Source organism: Lepidochelys kempii, chromosome 13, assembly GCF_965140285.1.
Source record: "Lepidochelys kempii isolate rLepKem1 chromosome 13, rLepKem1.hap1, whole genome shotgun sequence".
Classification (NCBI taxonomy): domain Eukaryota; kingdom Metazoa; phylum Chordata; order Testudines; family Cheloniidae; genus Lepidochelys; species Lepidochelys kempii.
Window position 1 is genome coordinate 37,061,320 of NC_136392.1, and position 15,328 is coordinate 37,076,647.

General features: G+C 47.6%; 1 protein-coding gene across 3 annotated transcripts; it reads right to left on the reverse strand.

The window, feature by feature from the left end:
* Nucleotides 1-6,114: 6,114 nt before the first annotated feature.
* On the reverse strand, nt 6,115-13,837 carry LOC140897070 (mast cell protease 1A). 3 transcript variants are annotated; one of them, XM_073309350.2, is made up of 6 exons: nt 13,754-13,837; nt 12,170-12,314; nt 10,702-10,837; nt 10,049-10,303; nt 7,309-7,457; nt 6,115-6,254 (listed from the first exon to the last, which is right to left on the reverse strand). In XM_073309350.2, the coding sequence occupies exons 1-5, from the start codon at nt 13,824-13,826 to the stop codon at nt 7,311-7,313; spliced, it is 756 nt and encodes a 251-aa protein (XP_073165451.2). In that variant the 5' UTR covers nt 13,827-13,837; the 3' UTR covers nt 6,115-6,254; nt 7,309-7,310. The 3 variants fall into 3 exon arrangements, with proteins under 3 accessions (XP_073165451.2, XP_073165449.2, XP_073165450.2); XM_073309348.2 differs by having other exon boundaries at nt 6,115-6,301; XM_073309349.2 differs by having other exon boundaries at nt 6,115-7,457.
* Between the last annotated feature and the right edge of the window lie 1,491 nt (nt 13,838-15,328).

Genomic DNA, 15,328 nt, shown 5'->3' on the forward strand with positions numbered 1-15,328 from the left:
ATCCCAACGTGGAGTCCTGCACTAGGTGACCTGGTCACATGTCCCTGTAGTGTCACAGCAGAGAATTGCTCACAGACTCTCTGTTGAATCTTCTGGAAAGCTCCTCAGGTGGGAGATAGGTTTCATCTTAGGCCTATTGTTTCTTTCTAATACCTCATCAACCTGAAGGGACCCTTCCCAGCCAGCCATCTAGACTGAGAGCCTTTTGTCTTGTGGGCATTACCCAGGTGTAACTACATGTGAGATGTACATCTTTCCTGATCACTCTTGTTACAGTCTGTATGGTAACACCCATTGTTTCATGTTCTCTGTGCATATAAAATCGGCCCACTATATTTTCCACTGTATGCATCTGATGAAGTGAGCTGTAGCTCACAAACGCTTATGCTCTAATAAATTTGTTAGTCTCTAAGGTGCCACAAGTCTTCCTTTTCTTTTTATGTATATGGACTAACACGGCTGCTACTCTGAAACTTGTGAGATATAGATCCATAGTCAATATTCATAACTTCAGATACAAAAACGATACATGCATACAAATAGGATAATTGTATTCAGCAAATCATAACTTTTCCATTGACACCTCACATAACAACATAAGAACATCAGAACAGTCATACTGAGTCTGACCAAAGGTCCATCATAGCCCAGTATCCTGTCTACCAACAGTGGCCAATGCCAGGTGCCCCAGAGGGAGTGAACCTAACAGATAAAGATCAAGTGATCTCTCTCCTGCCATCCATCTCCACCCTCTGACAAACAGAGGCTAGGGACACCATTCCTTCCCAATCCTGGCTAATAGCCATTAATGGACTTAATCTCCATGAATTTATCCAGTTTTCTTTTAAACCCTGTTATAGTCCTAGACTTCACAACCTCCTCAGGCAAGGAGTTCCACAGGTTAACTGTGCGCTGTGTGAAGAAAAACTTCCTTTTATTTGTTTTAAACCTGCTGCCCATTAATTTTATTTGGTGGCCCCTACTTCTTATATTATGGGAACAAGTAAATAACTTTTCCTTATTCACTTTCTCTACACCACTCATGATTTTATAGACCTCTATCACATGCCCCCCAGTCTCCTCTTCTCCAAGCCTATATTGGAATAATAACATGCCTTATCTTGCATAAAATACATCATAACTATGTTATAATCATATCATAATAATATCTCTATGAAGAATGAGGGGTGTCGTGTCACTGTATACATTTCCGTTTACCCGTATTTAAACACATTATTTGCTTGTGCCCAGTTTATCACAGGATCAAGATGTCTTTGTACCAGGGATCTGTCCTCTTCATTATTTACCACTCCCCCAATTTTTGTGTCATCTGCAAACTTTATCAATGAGGATTTTATGTTGTATTCCAAGTCATTGACCTGGTCTCCCAGGTCTATGGGGCTGCAGAGTTTTAATGACCCCCACCTCCGGAGAAGGGGGACCAATCTCCCTGGGCACAATCTGGCTAAAGGAGTTAAGAGGGGGTTAAAGTAATAGTCAAAGGGGTGGGTAAAAAGAGGAAAGAAATGAGCTCCCAGCACAAACTTGAGAACAAAATTAATCAAGGAACCCAAGGATGCAACGACAAAAAATTCTTGACTTGCCTGTACCTCAATACTAGGACCCTTTAGAACAAACATGAGAAATTGGAACTGCTCATCTATGAGCATCAGTTTGGTCTAGTTCATATGACTGGAACCTGGTGAGATGATTCCCACGACTGGACAGTCAAAATCAATGCTTATAACCTATTCCGGAAGGATGAAGTGGACAAAAGGAGAGGGGGAGAGGCACTCTATATCGAATCTGATACCACCTGTTTCTAAGTCACTGATACCTTGGAGGAAAATGATCCTGAATGCTTATGGCTCAATGTCCTAGCTGATAAAGCACAAGAGGGCATATTAGTTGGTGTGTGATACAGAGAAGATGGGCGAGGATGAATGGTTCCTCCTGCACTTGTCTATAACATGTATTAAAAAAACTGCTTCATCGTAGGAGACTTTAATCAGAGTGCATTTTCTGGAGAGTGCTGTGGAAGTGTGAAAGGGGAAAAAAAACGGATTTGTGTGCAACCATTTAGTTTGGTTCAGAGACAGAGCAAGACTCAGGCTAACCCTAACTCTAATAATGCCAGACTTTAAGGCAGGGCTGGGCAAGTGGGAAAACTGTAAGAGATGCTGTTTTTTGACCTTGCTTTAGATAAGAATGGAATGCTGATTGTAACAGGAATTGCTGAGAAAAATAAGATATCAGGAAGGAATATTTACAAACAAGACACAGCTATTGACCATTACTGTATGTAACAAAAAGTATAAATGCTTGCCCTAACTGTTTATCTTTCAGAGACCTGCCTAAGGGAGGGATATTCTTTGCCCATGTGCAGACTCCCCTTGCAATTCCTTGAAAATAAACTGTCTCTGACTTGTTACTGACAACATAAGAGTGAAGACTGAGTTTTCTTCTACAGTACGTATTGCCAGCACTAAAACATCCTCACAATTAATAAGTATTATAGATGATGATTTCCTAACTCAAAAATTGTTGCCCGTGGGGGAATTCTGTCCTGGCCCTTGTCATGCCAAATACAGAGGAATTGATCGCAGAACTAGAAATTAATGATACCTTAGGTACGGATGATCATGGCTTGATCACATTTATAACGTGCAATCAGAGCAAAGTCCAGCCCAATGATAGGAATGCGTGGTGCTTTTAAAGGGCCAATTTCCTGAAGCTGAAAATAATTATGAGCCAAATCGGCCATAGGAATTTAACCAGAAAAATGTCACAGTTAATTGGGAATTTATTCCTGTGGGAATTCTTCACATCTGTGGACGTGTCCCACATACTCCCCCCACCCCTCCCAGCAGAAAACACATTTCCACTGAAGAAGTGCTTCAGATCCACCAGGGCCTCTGTGGCTTCAGAAACCCAGCAGCAGGAATGCAGCTGGCTGGTCTGTTGCCACAGTGGCCTTTTGTGCGCAAACGGCCGAACTGCAGCGCTTCTGTTGCCCTATGTATTTTCTGTGTGTGTGTGTGGGGGGGAACTTTCCATGTTGATATGTCTAGTAAGGAATTCACTTGTTAAAAAAAAATAAAAAGACCAGAATCTTTTTTTTTTTGGTCTGTATTTTTACAGACCTCCTGGCTGACAGAGATTTTCAAATAAATTACCAAAATAATTGAAACTGGTGTGACTACACTGTCTTATTTTGACAAATAAAATATACAAAACTTTGCAGAATTTTAAAATATTGTGTACCGAAATTTTAATTTTTTGGCACTTTTTTTTTCAACTCAGCCCGTAAGACCGAGAAATGTGGTGAGCGAGACCTCACAAGGCATGCTTTTTGTACAGAATGCATCGCCATCCTGTAATGGGTTTAACACAGGGGTACAGAATGTCAGGGGGGATCAGGGCATGTTGTCTCACCCAGCACTGATATCTATCAGTGTCACCCATCGCCCGCGTAAGGAAGAGCTTGGGAAGGGCGAAAACAGCGACAACAGCACCGAGAAGCTCAGCACCAAGCAACAGACCCTGTGTCCCCCTCCTCGCCCAGTCCCCCTCTGGGGGCTCTCTGGCCTAATCTGGGGTGATGTTGGCCCCCAAAGCTGTGAACTCAGGGCAGGGCAATTACTGACCCACTCCTGGTGCGTTGGGCGAATTAATCCCCGCCGAGCGGGAGGGGTCCTCGCGGGCCGGAGCAGAGATGCAAGGGGAGCTCCAAGGAGAAAAGCAGCCTGAACAATCAGCTGTCATGACCCAGAGGTTCAAGTTCCACAGGTTTAAAACTGTTCTGGTGACAAAATAATCGATCTACCTCTTCCCATCCCCCTCCATCCATTTATCCCCAACTCCAGCCACCTGTCCCCATCCATCGATATATTCTATCCCTATCTGTCTCTCTAGCCAATCTCTGTCTAATCTATCTATCTATCTAATCCCCATCCAGCTCTCCGTTTCCTTCCCTCTCTGTCTATCAACCCCCCCAGCCATCCATCTATCCCCACTCTTTGGAAAAGGCAACCGGGTGTCACTGCCAATTCCGGCTGAGGTGCACGCGTCCCAGGAGAGTGTAAACGTCTCCGAGAAGGAGTCTGTCTCAGTTGGCTTCACCGGGAAGAGCTCACGGGGTGCAGCAGGGAGGCTGGAGCCCAGGAGCTCAGTCTTAGAGGTGGTGATGCCACATGCCACGCCCCCCTTAGGCAGAGGTGGACCCTGGGGGGCTGGCACAATGATGGGGATCTGAAAAGCCAGGGTGCAGCAGAGATCCTGTGGGGTGGAAGGGAAATAATGTGTCAGTGGGGAGACGCACAGGCTGGGCTGGCCCTGCTGATGGTGATGGCCTCAAAGAGGGACACAGAGCCCCCAGGAAAGGGAAGCATGGCAACCAAAGCAAGTGCTGGGCTGCAGATGTGCACGGCCACCACGGGGTCCAGCACCCCAGATGTGCACTGCCCTAGGAGTCAGTGGGCCAGATCCTGAGCTGGATTCAGTGGGGCCAGACCTCAGCTGGTGTCAAAGGGATATAGCTCCATTGGGGTCAATGGGGCCAGATCCCAGCTGGGGTCAGTGGGTGTAGCCGTGCAATAACCCACAGTGTAACTGTCAGTGGTTAGGGGTCTCCCCTCCCAAGCGGTGGGAGAACCCCGAGGTGTTTGTTACACGACTGGAGACAGACTCTGTTTAACAGGAATTGCCCTGAACACGGAGAAGGAAACACTGTGAGGGTGAAAAGGTTTCTATCATGTCAATCCTGAGCTGTTCCTAGAGCCGGAGAGATGACATCAGAGGGAAGCATTAGATCATCTCCTCTGCCCTCCCATACCACAGGGGCCGGAGCACCCAGCCCAGAGGATTGGAATGAGTTTGCCTGGGAATTGGCCATTCAAATCTCTTTGTGGGCTGGGTCTGGATCAGGCTCGGAGATGCTGCTGCCAAGGGTTGGGCTGGATTCTCCATCCCGGATGACATGTGACTCAAGCTGAGACGTTTCTCTAACAGCTCTGCTTTAGTTTGAGCCAGGATTAACTCGGGGACATCCCAGGGTCGGGGCTACACAGGGGTCAGACGGGAGGAGCACCGTGATCCCTTTTGGACTTGGAATGGACGAGTCTATTGAAGGCATGTTATTGCAGCAGGTCGGGGTGGAGGGACCCAGGACATCTGAAGGCAGCTCTGGGAATCTGTCTCATGTCTCTGGCTCAGACAAATCTGGCCTTTAGCCAGACAGGGATCAGCAACATGGCTTCGCCCGGTACTGGGGAGCTCTGGCCAGTGCAGTACCTCTAACCAAACAGAGAGAGCCAGACGGAGGGGAGTGTGGAGATACACAGATCGATTCTGTCTGTATCTGCCCCACAGCTATTGGATTTGGGTGTCAGGGTGGATCTGGGAGTAATTCCAGCCCTATAGTTGCTACAGCCCCATCCCCTGCAACCAGAGACATTCCCTGCCCTGGCGTACCCAGTGCCTGCCCCACATGACAAGGGGCAGGAGGGAACTCAGTGCTGGAGACGTTTGTATCAGGTCTGTACTGACTGCAGAGGATACAAGACAGGAAGTGAAATTAACAAGCTCTGCGATGGAGGGGCTGCAGGGCCGCAGGCCCTGGGCGTGCCTGACTGAGCTGTTGAGAGTTGTCGCGAAACAGTGTGGTCTAGTAGTCAGACCACAGACCTCTGCTTCAGGATGCATGGGTTCTGTTCCCAGCTCTGCTGCTGGGTGACCTTGGAAGTCATGGTCCCTCTCTGTGCCTCAGTTTCCCCATCTGGGGCTAATGATCCCAACCGCCCTTGTAAAGCACTTTGACATCTGCTTATGAGAAGAGCTAGGGGCCCAGATCCATAAAGGCATTTAGGCTCCCAGTGATTTCAATGGGTGTTAGGCATCCAAACACCTCTGAGGTTCCAGGCATAAATGGTCTTATTTAGTTTTAATTTTGTTTATGGCTCAACCCAGCTTCCCTGCATCCTGCCCACCGCCCAATTATCCTCCCCAACCCTGGATCATTCACACATGCAACCTCCAATTTAGAGGCCAGTACTGGAAAAGGTAGAGTGAATTGTTCAAACAAGACTATTTTTTAATTTTTTTAAAATGGATTTTTTTCCCCTGAAGTGCCGTTGGTTATTCAAACAAGTGTCCATTTTCAATATCTTCCAAATAGTTGGAAATACACAATTCTTCTTTTGTCCCAATGTATGTCAGCAATGCTTCCCAGGTTCCCTTCCTTTGGTTTTTCCAACCTTCATTCAGTATCACAATAATAATAATTAATTAAATAAATAAATATCTGTGGGGTGGCAAAGGGAAAAAGAAAAGAAAAGAAAATACTGAAAATAAATAAAAGTTGGGTCCGGCTCAAAATGCACAAAACAAAACATTCAAAATTTAAATATTTTCACACAACCATTTCGGTGTCCTATTTTTGTGTGCTATTTAATTCGGCTAACCATGCTTTGTGGTGAGATGTTGGCCACCAAAACCAAAAGGCCCCATTCCTGCTCTCTGGCTGGGTGAAAGAAAGTTTTTAAGACACCAATGACACACTGCAGCTAGGAATTTTGATGGTAGAAAACCCTTGAAGACTGCAATAGATATAAAAATGATCAGCATTTGTAGAAGGCATATAGAATTCAACAATGAAAATTGTACCCTTACTCCAGAATCCCCTATGCTGATGTAAAACACTCTGCACACTTGGGAATTCTAATGAATCAGGAAGAAAGGTTGTCACTGAATATTGTTCTGGGTAATGGGGTATGTGGATCAGACAGATATAACACAGAGAGACCTGGAGACAGAAGAGAGACAGACGGAGAGTAAATAGCCAGGCAGACATAACCTTGAAGCACAGAAATGTGGCCCTGAGAAACAGCTAAGCGAAGTAATTTTTTGCGCACAGAGTCTTTTCTGGAGAGGCAGGCTTTGGACAGTGAACAGAAGAGCTGTCTGTTGCTATTTGATGCTGATTGTGTTCAGGGAAACAGGACTTTGATATTCCTTGTAAATAAACCAGATTTCATCAAGTAAATACCAGGCACTATTGTGAATTTCTGCTCCGAACCAGAGCACCCGCAGAGCCCCAAAGATTGACTAGCCGTTTGGGGTGACAAAAAAAGAACAAAATTTCAAACATCGAAGGAGCATTTGTAGCCACAAAAGAATTTCAGGACTGAGCCATTTGTAGCATTTCTTCAACAGTGAAAAAAAAATCCCTCCAATATAAAGCATCTCAGGAGTTGCACACAGGCACGGAGACCAGTATGGCTAAATTAACCCTTTAAAGGGGAGCGTCACCTTTAACTCAGTTTCTGCAGAGTTTCACTGATCCAGGGGATGAATTTGGAGATTCTTGTGTATATGCTGGGGGGGCGCCCATCCGGATTTCCATTGGAGATGATGCCCTGGACCACACCATTGCACACGAGGGGCCCACCAGAATCACCCTGCCAATAAGAAAAATAACATCAGTGACTGACATTACCCAGCCCGGTCTGTCCTCTGGAGATCTCAGATTGCATGTAGGACAGGTGATCTCTGCAGTTGAAGGCCCAGGGCTCATCGCCAAACAGAACCAGCCTAGAAATGGGTGGGCAGAGAGAGAAATCTAGAGCTGGGCAGGATGATGTACCTGTGGAAAAGGCAGTTTACACAACACTGAAATTTTCCATAAAATGTTTTTGATATTCCTGAGAATTTTCCATTTTTGCATCAGGAAAATTGAAATTAAATATTTCATTTTGAGCCAGTTCCACCCAAATCAGAATATTCCATAGTTAGTAATCAGTTCGACAAAATGTTAAACTGCTTTTTCCTATCTGTGCTGTGGCTTATGGGTGTTGTAGTTCAGGTCTTCATTCTCTCCTAAGGGCTTGGCTCCGTGGAGGACTTCATCTCCCATAATGCAATTCAGATTTGCTTCTGATGGAGCTCTTTGGGGCATCATGGGAATCACCTGGCTCAGTGCATTGTGGGAAATGTAGTCCAGACAGGAGCTACTTAAGGGAAAATAGAGGCCTGAATTACAGCTCCCAGAAGGCAATGCGCTGATAAGGAACTGCAGCTTAATGTTGAACTGGCTTGAAATGAAGCATTTTGAGTGAACTCAACAACCAAAATCCTAGATTCATAGAAATGTCAGCCTGAAAGGAACCTTGAGAGGTCATCTAGTCTAACCCTCTGCATGGGGGCCGGATCAAATAAACCTAGATCATTCCTGATAGGTGTTTGTCCAACCTGGTCTTAAAAACCTCCAATGACAGGGATTCCTCAGCCTCCTTAGTTAACCTGTTCCAGAGCTTAAGGACCCTCAGAGTTAGAAAGTTTTTCCTAATATCCAACATGAATCTCCCTTGCTGCATATTAAGCCCATTACTTCTTATCCCACCTTCAGTGGACTTGGAGAACATTTTCTAACTGTCCTCTTGATAGCAGCCCTTAAAATATTTGGAAATGGTTATCATGTCCCCTCTCCAGCCTCATCTTCTCTAGCCTAAATATGCTCAATTCTTTCAGCTTTTCCTCCTAGGTCAGCTGTTCTAAACCTCTGATCATTTATTTGTTCTTATTTCTCTCCTCTGGACTCTCTCCAGTTTGTTCACAGAGAAGGAAATGTTTCAATCTGTTCATATCTCACATGATTCATTTTGATTAAAAATGTTGCAATGAAACATTTCAACATTTCTGAGTCAAACCTGTTTTTGGAATTTACATTCTGCCAAAAATGTTGACATCTCAACTTTTCTTCGAAAACAAAGATTGAAATGTTGCCAATTCCCGTGAGATGGGAACACTGACTCTCCCTCAGCTCCAGTGCCTTCCTGGCCCCATAGATGTCAAAAGTAAAGCTCCCATCCACATCTATGGGGCCAGGATTTTACTCAGGATCCTGTCTGTTGGGTGGCCTCAGGGTTGAGTTCACCAGTAGATCCTCCATTGATGGTGAAGAGTAGAAAGGGTCAGAATATGTGGTGATGATGGGGGGGGTTCCCCTTTTTCATCAACATTGTTCCTGGAACATTTTGCTAAAAAATCAAAGCCCAGCAATTTCTAGTTATGGTGCATCATGGGAGGTGTTTTTCAGGTGCCTCATGCCCTTATGGGAACACAGGACTGGACGGGCCCTACTGGGTCATGGAGTCAAGTCCTCGCTATCCCAGACAGCTCCATTGTATCATCCATCCATAAACTTATCAAGTTCCATGGGCATCCTGGTTAGGCTGTTCCCCCAAACTGCTCCTGTTGGAGGTTGTTCCTCTGATGGTTAGAAACCTTCTCCTCATCTCCAGCCCCCATTGATTCCCACCCCTGATTAGTCCTTTAGCTTCAATGGTCATCTTGCTCCTTTGTGTTCCCCCCATCCCGATGTATTTATAGAGCAATCAGACTCCTCTCAGCCTGTGTTTTAGGTTAAGCTAGCCCAGGTATTTTTCTCCCCTTTCGTCAGACCGGCTCTCCATTCCCCTGATCATCCCACCAGCTCTTCTCAGCACCTGGTCCAGCTGGAATCCCTCTTTCTGGGACAGGGATGCCCAGAATTGTGCACCAGATTCCAGCTGAGCTCTGCCCAGAGCCTTCTCTGCTGGCATTAAACCCTCCCTCTCTACTGGAGACACCTGAACTTCTCCATCCTAGGATCACATGGGCCTTTCTCCTGGCCATGGCCCACTGGCTGCCCATAGTCATCCTGCAAGCAACTGACACGCCCTCCCCGTCCCCCTCTGTTGCTTCAAGATCATGAGCCCCCAGCTCAGAGCAGCAATTTTCTTGTTACTTGTCCTTATATGCATGAGCCCATGTTAAATTTCATCTTGTTTCCACCAGCACCTTGCACAAGGGCACTGACAGTGGCAATTCCTCTCTGGAGACATACTAGGTGCTGATCTCCCTGGCTGGGCTGCATTTCCCATGTTGCACCATGGGCTCCCCTCTTGGGGCACTGGAGCATGGGAGGGGCACGGCCATACTGGTTTCCACCAGCTCCTTTCCCTGGAGCAGCTTGCTGCACCCCCAGTGGCTCTGGGCCGGGGATATTTACATGGAACGGTGATTTATTGACATGGGGGCTGCCGGCACACAGCATGGTGGTGGGGTCGTAATGCCGGTACCGCTCTCTGCACAGCCCGTCCGACACGACCTCCTGCTCCGCCTCCTGCAGCCTGTCGGTGGTGGTGTTCACTCCGGTCCGACCCCACCCGGCCACGCTGCACTCGGAGCCTGGGCTGACGTGGTGATCGGCCTCCGGCAGGGGGATGGGCATCACCCACTCAGTCAGCTCTGCGCTGTGCCACAGCTGCCATGGGGAGGAGAGAGAGAGAATGGACCCGGATCAGCACCGGGACTGGGGCTGGGAAGGGGCAGCACCACCTGGCCAGAGCATGGATGTGAGTCCAGAGAGAGATTGTGAGGTCATTGGGGTGTTAGGATGGGGCGGTGCCTGCAGCAGTGTGAGGTCACTGGGGGCGGGGTGATGGGATGGGGCCAGTATTGGCAGCAGTGTGAGGTCACTGGGGTGGGGTGATGGGATGGGGACGGTACCTGCAGCAGTGTGAGGTCATTGGGGGCGGGGTGATGGGCTGGGGGCGGTACCTGCAGCAGTGTGAGGTCACTGGGGGCGGGGTGATGGGATGGGGGCGGCACCTGCAGCAGTGTGAGGTCACTGGGGGTGGGGTGATGGGATGGGGGCGGCACCTGCAGCAGCATGATGTCATTGTCAAAGTTCTCATTGTTGAAGTCAGGGTGCTGGACCCAATGACGGGCCTGGATCCGTTGCCAGTTCTGTCCTGGCTCCATGAAGTCTTGGACTCCCAGGTAGACAAAGATGTTGCTGGAAAAGCCAAGGGGAGAATATAGGGGATTTAGTGCCCATTGGATGGCAGGATGGGTCTATCATGGGCCCTCTGGAAGGGACACCAGACCTGCTGCTGGCCTGTGCAGATTTCTACCTAAAGTTGTGCAACTGAGTAACACAAAGACCATCTTATGCACCTACATAAGGATGGACTTCCTCCTTCTTCCCTCTGGTTGGCCAAAGAGACCTCAAAAGACTGACCAACACACTACTCTGCTATTCAGAGTGACCCACTGTCCAGTTCTGGTGTCCATGGTTCAAGAAAGACATTGATAAATTGGGGAGAGGTCATAGAACAGCCATGAAAATGATCAAACAATTGGAAAACCTGTCCTATACTAAGAAACTCAAGATCATTTGATTTCAAATTCAGAGGCACTACAAAGGATTCTGTTTGTTTTTCTTTTTCAATGATTGTTTCATGGTTTGATTTTTTAACAGGGACTGTAACTAGCCAGTGGAACAATTTACCAAAGGTCATGGTGGATTCTTCATCACTGGCCACATTTAACCAAGACTGGATTTTTTTTAAAGATTTGCTGTAGATCAAAATTATTTGGGAGATGTTCTGTCGTCTGTGTTATATAGGAAGTAATGCGAGATGATCACAATGATGTTGCAATCTATGAATCTTTGAACTACATGGCAGAAGAAGGAAAACACACCTGGAAATGTGTAAGGCCCTAACCTGGTTGTAACTCTGAAATAATAAAAGAAAAAGGGGGAATCCAGATGCCTAGGCTGGGCCGGCACAGAAATAAGATCGATGGAAGGAATGAAACATACAAATAAGAAAAGGATCAAATAATTTTTTATGCACCGTTGCCATCTACTGGGTATGGACAAAAGTAGCAGAAAGCCCAGATCTGTCTGTGGAAATGACCCTGGAGACAGAGGTCAGTATGTGGGATATGAGAGGTTGCTGAGTGCATCACAAAAGATGTTGAAGTCCAGAATGGTTCCCTGATGTTTGGCTCAGCACCTCTGGACAGCCCCTTCCCTCCTCCAAGATTAGCAGGACATGAGAAAAAGTGGTGAGAGTTCATGGTAAAGATCGTATCTAGTTTGTGGGGGTTAGGCTTTAAAATCTAACAGGCACCACAGGGAAATTTGTAATTTTCACATCCCGTAAACGCTTCTAGTCTTTGGGCCAATGTATTTCCAGCTCTGATCCAGCCCCAGGGTGGGGGACTGGCTGGCTCAGGGAGCCTTTCCCCCTGGGTCTTTCCCCTCCAGGGGCACCAGCCCCAATCCAGACTCTGGGCAGAGATCAGCTGGCTCAGGGGTGGGGGTTGGCTTGTTTCTTACCCCAGGTTGCAGTTACAATGAGCCGCCGTCACCACCACGTCTTCCTGGATCAGGAACCCTCCACAGTTTCCCGTTGACCCGATTTGCACATAGGCCATGTAGGGTCTGGAGCTGAGCAGGGCTTCCTCACCCCCGATGACCCAGTCTGGAGAGAGACAGCGTGGGGTTCAAAAGGGAATCTGGAGAGTGAGACCAAGAGCCCAGTGCAACCCAGACCCTAATCCCTCAGCCCAGCCCATAGCTGGCCTGGGGCAGCCCCTTGGGCCCCCCAGCCCAGCCTGCCCCTGGATCATCCCCTCACCCCAGCCAGTCTGGTTCCCATCCATACATGTACTCACTATATATCTACCTATTCCCACATGGACCTGTCCATCCATCCATCCATCCATCCATCCATCCATCCATCCATCCATTCCTTATCCCATACACGCCCATCTATCTTCTGTCTGTGGGGCCACCCGCTGGCCATCATCATTCCCCCTCACCACCGGGCCCCATGCCCAGGACTGGCTCTAGGCGCCAGCAAAGCAAGCACGTGCTTGGAGCTGCACAATTCCAGGGGCGGCATTCTGGCTTTTTTTTTTGCTCTTGGAGCTTGGGGCAGCAAAAAACCTAGAGCCGGCCCTGCCCATGTCCCATCTCCTGATACCCATCTGAGCCTGACAGTTAATTCTATCCCCCTGCCCCTGGTGTGGGCTGTGCTGCCCCTGGGCCCTGATTTCCCAGATCTCACCACTAGAGCCAGGTAAAAGTTTTTAAGCAATTGGTTAATTTGCCAAAAAATGCAACTTTGGGGCATCAGAAGAACCAAATTCTGAGGATTATTTTGGCTTCAAAAAAAGGATTTTTTTTTCTGGAAAAAGTAGGCAATTTTCATTCTAGGTATCTCACTTTTTTGTTTTGAAATGTTTTGTTTAGAAATGGAGTGAAGTATTTTTTTAAAAAATAAATGATTAAAACAGTGGGGAAAACCCCTCTAAAGAGAGCTGAAATCAAATGAAAAACACCCCCCCCCAAATTTTGGGGGGGATTGAAGGAAGCACCTGAAAGCAAATAAAAAAGAAAACAAAATTGGTTCTGTTTTCAGAGTAGCAGCTGTGTTAGTCTGTATTCGCAAAAAGAAAAGGAGGACTTGTGGCACCTTAGAGACTAACCAATTTATTTGAGCATAAGCTTTCGTGAGCTACAGCTCACTTCATCGGATGCATTCAGTGGAAAAATTGGTTCTGGATCAACGTTTTCTTTCACAATTGCATTTTGGTTCAAAACTCAGCTAATTAAAGAAAATAAGGGTGAAAAACACCTGAAACAGACCCCAAAATGAAACCAAAAACAAAAAAAGAAAAATTTATTTCAGGTCGAAGGAAATGCCCCGAAGAAAATGGAAAAAAATGAAAAATATTTGCTTTGAAATCATATCTTTTTAGGGTTTTCATTCGGGAAGAAAAATATTATTTTGGGAGGAACCCCACTTTTGTCCGAATTTTTGGACCCTGAACCAAAAACTCAGCGACTCGATCAGCCCCACTCTGACTGTGAACCCCCCAGGGCCGGGGCATCAACCAGTTTCTCAGCTTCACTCACCCATATGAGGCCTCGGGGGCAGGAGCAAGGCTGCGGCGAATGGGAGAAAGGCTGTGAAGAGCAGAAGCAGCATCCTTGGTTCAAATCCAGGGGCTGGGACTGGTGGGTCTGTCTCAGCCCCGGGGTTTATATAGAGTGGGTGGTGGGGAGGGGCCCCTGGGTAGAGGAGAGCTGGGAAGTGCAGGGTCACGTACCTGGTTACCAAGTAATTCCCCAGCAGTGATGTGTCTGGGGTGGAGATTCCCTGAAAGGAAATTTTGAGCCACATCCCCTTCTGCATTGGGCGGGTTTCCTTCCTGCTCTTGTTTCCTCCCTGCCCCCGGCTGGGGCCGTGGCCAGCACTGACGCCTCCCAACTGCAGATGGCAAACTCCCCCCTTGTCTGTTCGGCCCCTGGATGTTTAGATCCACATATGTTCAGGCCAGCAGGGTCCATTCCACCCTCCTGTCTGCCCTCCTGAGTGACCAGGCTAGAGAACCTCACCCAGCTCCCCTGGTCTGAGGCCCATCGTTGGTGCTCTCTGCATGCCTCTTCCAGCAAGGCAGCCGGGCTGGGTCTGATGCCAGCAAAAGACAGAGAAACCCCCTTGCCTGAGGGAGCTGGTTTCCTGGTCAATCCCCCTCCCTGTCCCACATTGGGGTTTCCTTTCCTGTTTGATTTTGTTGGGCTTCAGCTATCCTTATAGGATCTTGCGCTGCCTTTCCCTGCTGGATTGAAGAGATTCCCGATACTTGGCTTCATCTCTCTGTGAAGGTCCTTGTGCCCCGAGCACAGGCACCTCCCCAGGAACTTATGGAGAAGCCAAACAAAGTAAGCTGAGCTCTTTCAGTCTCTCACTGCCAGACAGTTTCTCCAGCTCTCCAATCATTGTCCTGGCCCCGTCCTGCCCCATCTTCAGTTTGCCACCATCCCTTTTAAAATGCACTCTCCAGAATTGCAAAAAGAAAAGGAGTACCTGTGGCACCTTAGAGACTAACCAATTTATTTGAGCATAAGCTTTCGTGAGCTACAGCTCACTTCATCGGATGCAGCTTATGCTCAAATAAATTGGTTAGTCTCTAAGGTGCCACAAGTACTCCTTTTCTTTTTGCGAATACAGACAAACATGGCTGTTACTCTGAAATCTGTCCCCAGAATTGGTGCATGATCCCAGGATCCCCAGGGAAACACTGCTTCCTGCTCATGCTCACCATAGCCCTGTTTACACGGCCAAGGAGAGCACTACCCCTTGTGCCGCTGCCTCGCACGGGGAGGTCATGGGTCTTGTTGGGTCAAAATAACATTTTGCTGGAGAATTCCGCACCAGCTGGGATGGGAGAGGAGCTGCTTCAGGAAAGAGCTTGGTTCTCTTCGGTTTGTTTGTGGGGCACCCTGAGAATGCCGAAGGCAGGATTAAAATCCTTCAGCAACCTCTGCATCTGATAGAATCTGTGGGCCCAGGTCTTAAATTATGCTCAGCCCCCAAAGGCCAATAGGGATCTCAGCAGCAGTGCAAGGCCAGCGTCTGTCCCTCTCTCTCTCTCCCTCTCTCTCTCTATGTATCTATCTATATCTCTGAGCCATTAGTGATTATCT

What these genes read in the sequence shown, in the direction of transcription:
- LOC140897070 (XM_073309350.2), bottom strand. Translation starts at nt 13,826, where the DNA reads ATGCTGCTTCTGCTCTTCACAGCCTTTCTCCCATTCGCCGCAGCCTTG. An exon ending in GCCCCCGAGGCCTCATATGG is followed by an intron (nt 12,315 to 13,753) that starts GTGAGTGAAGCT and finishes GTCTCTCTCCAG; the next exon opens with ACTGGGTCATCGGGGGTGAG. An exon ending in TCAATAAATCACCGTTCCAT is followed by an intron (nt 7,458 to 10,048) that starts GTAAATATCCCC and finishes TCTTATTGGCAG; the next exon opens with GGTGATTCTGGTGGGCCCCT.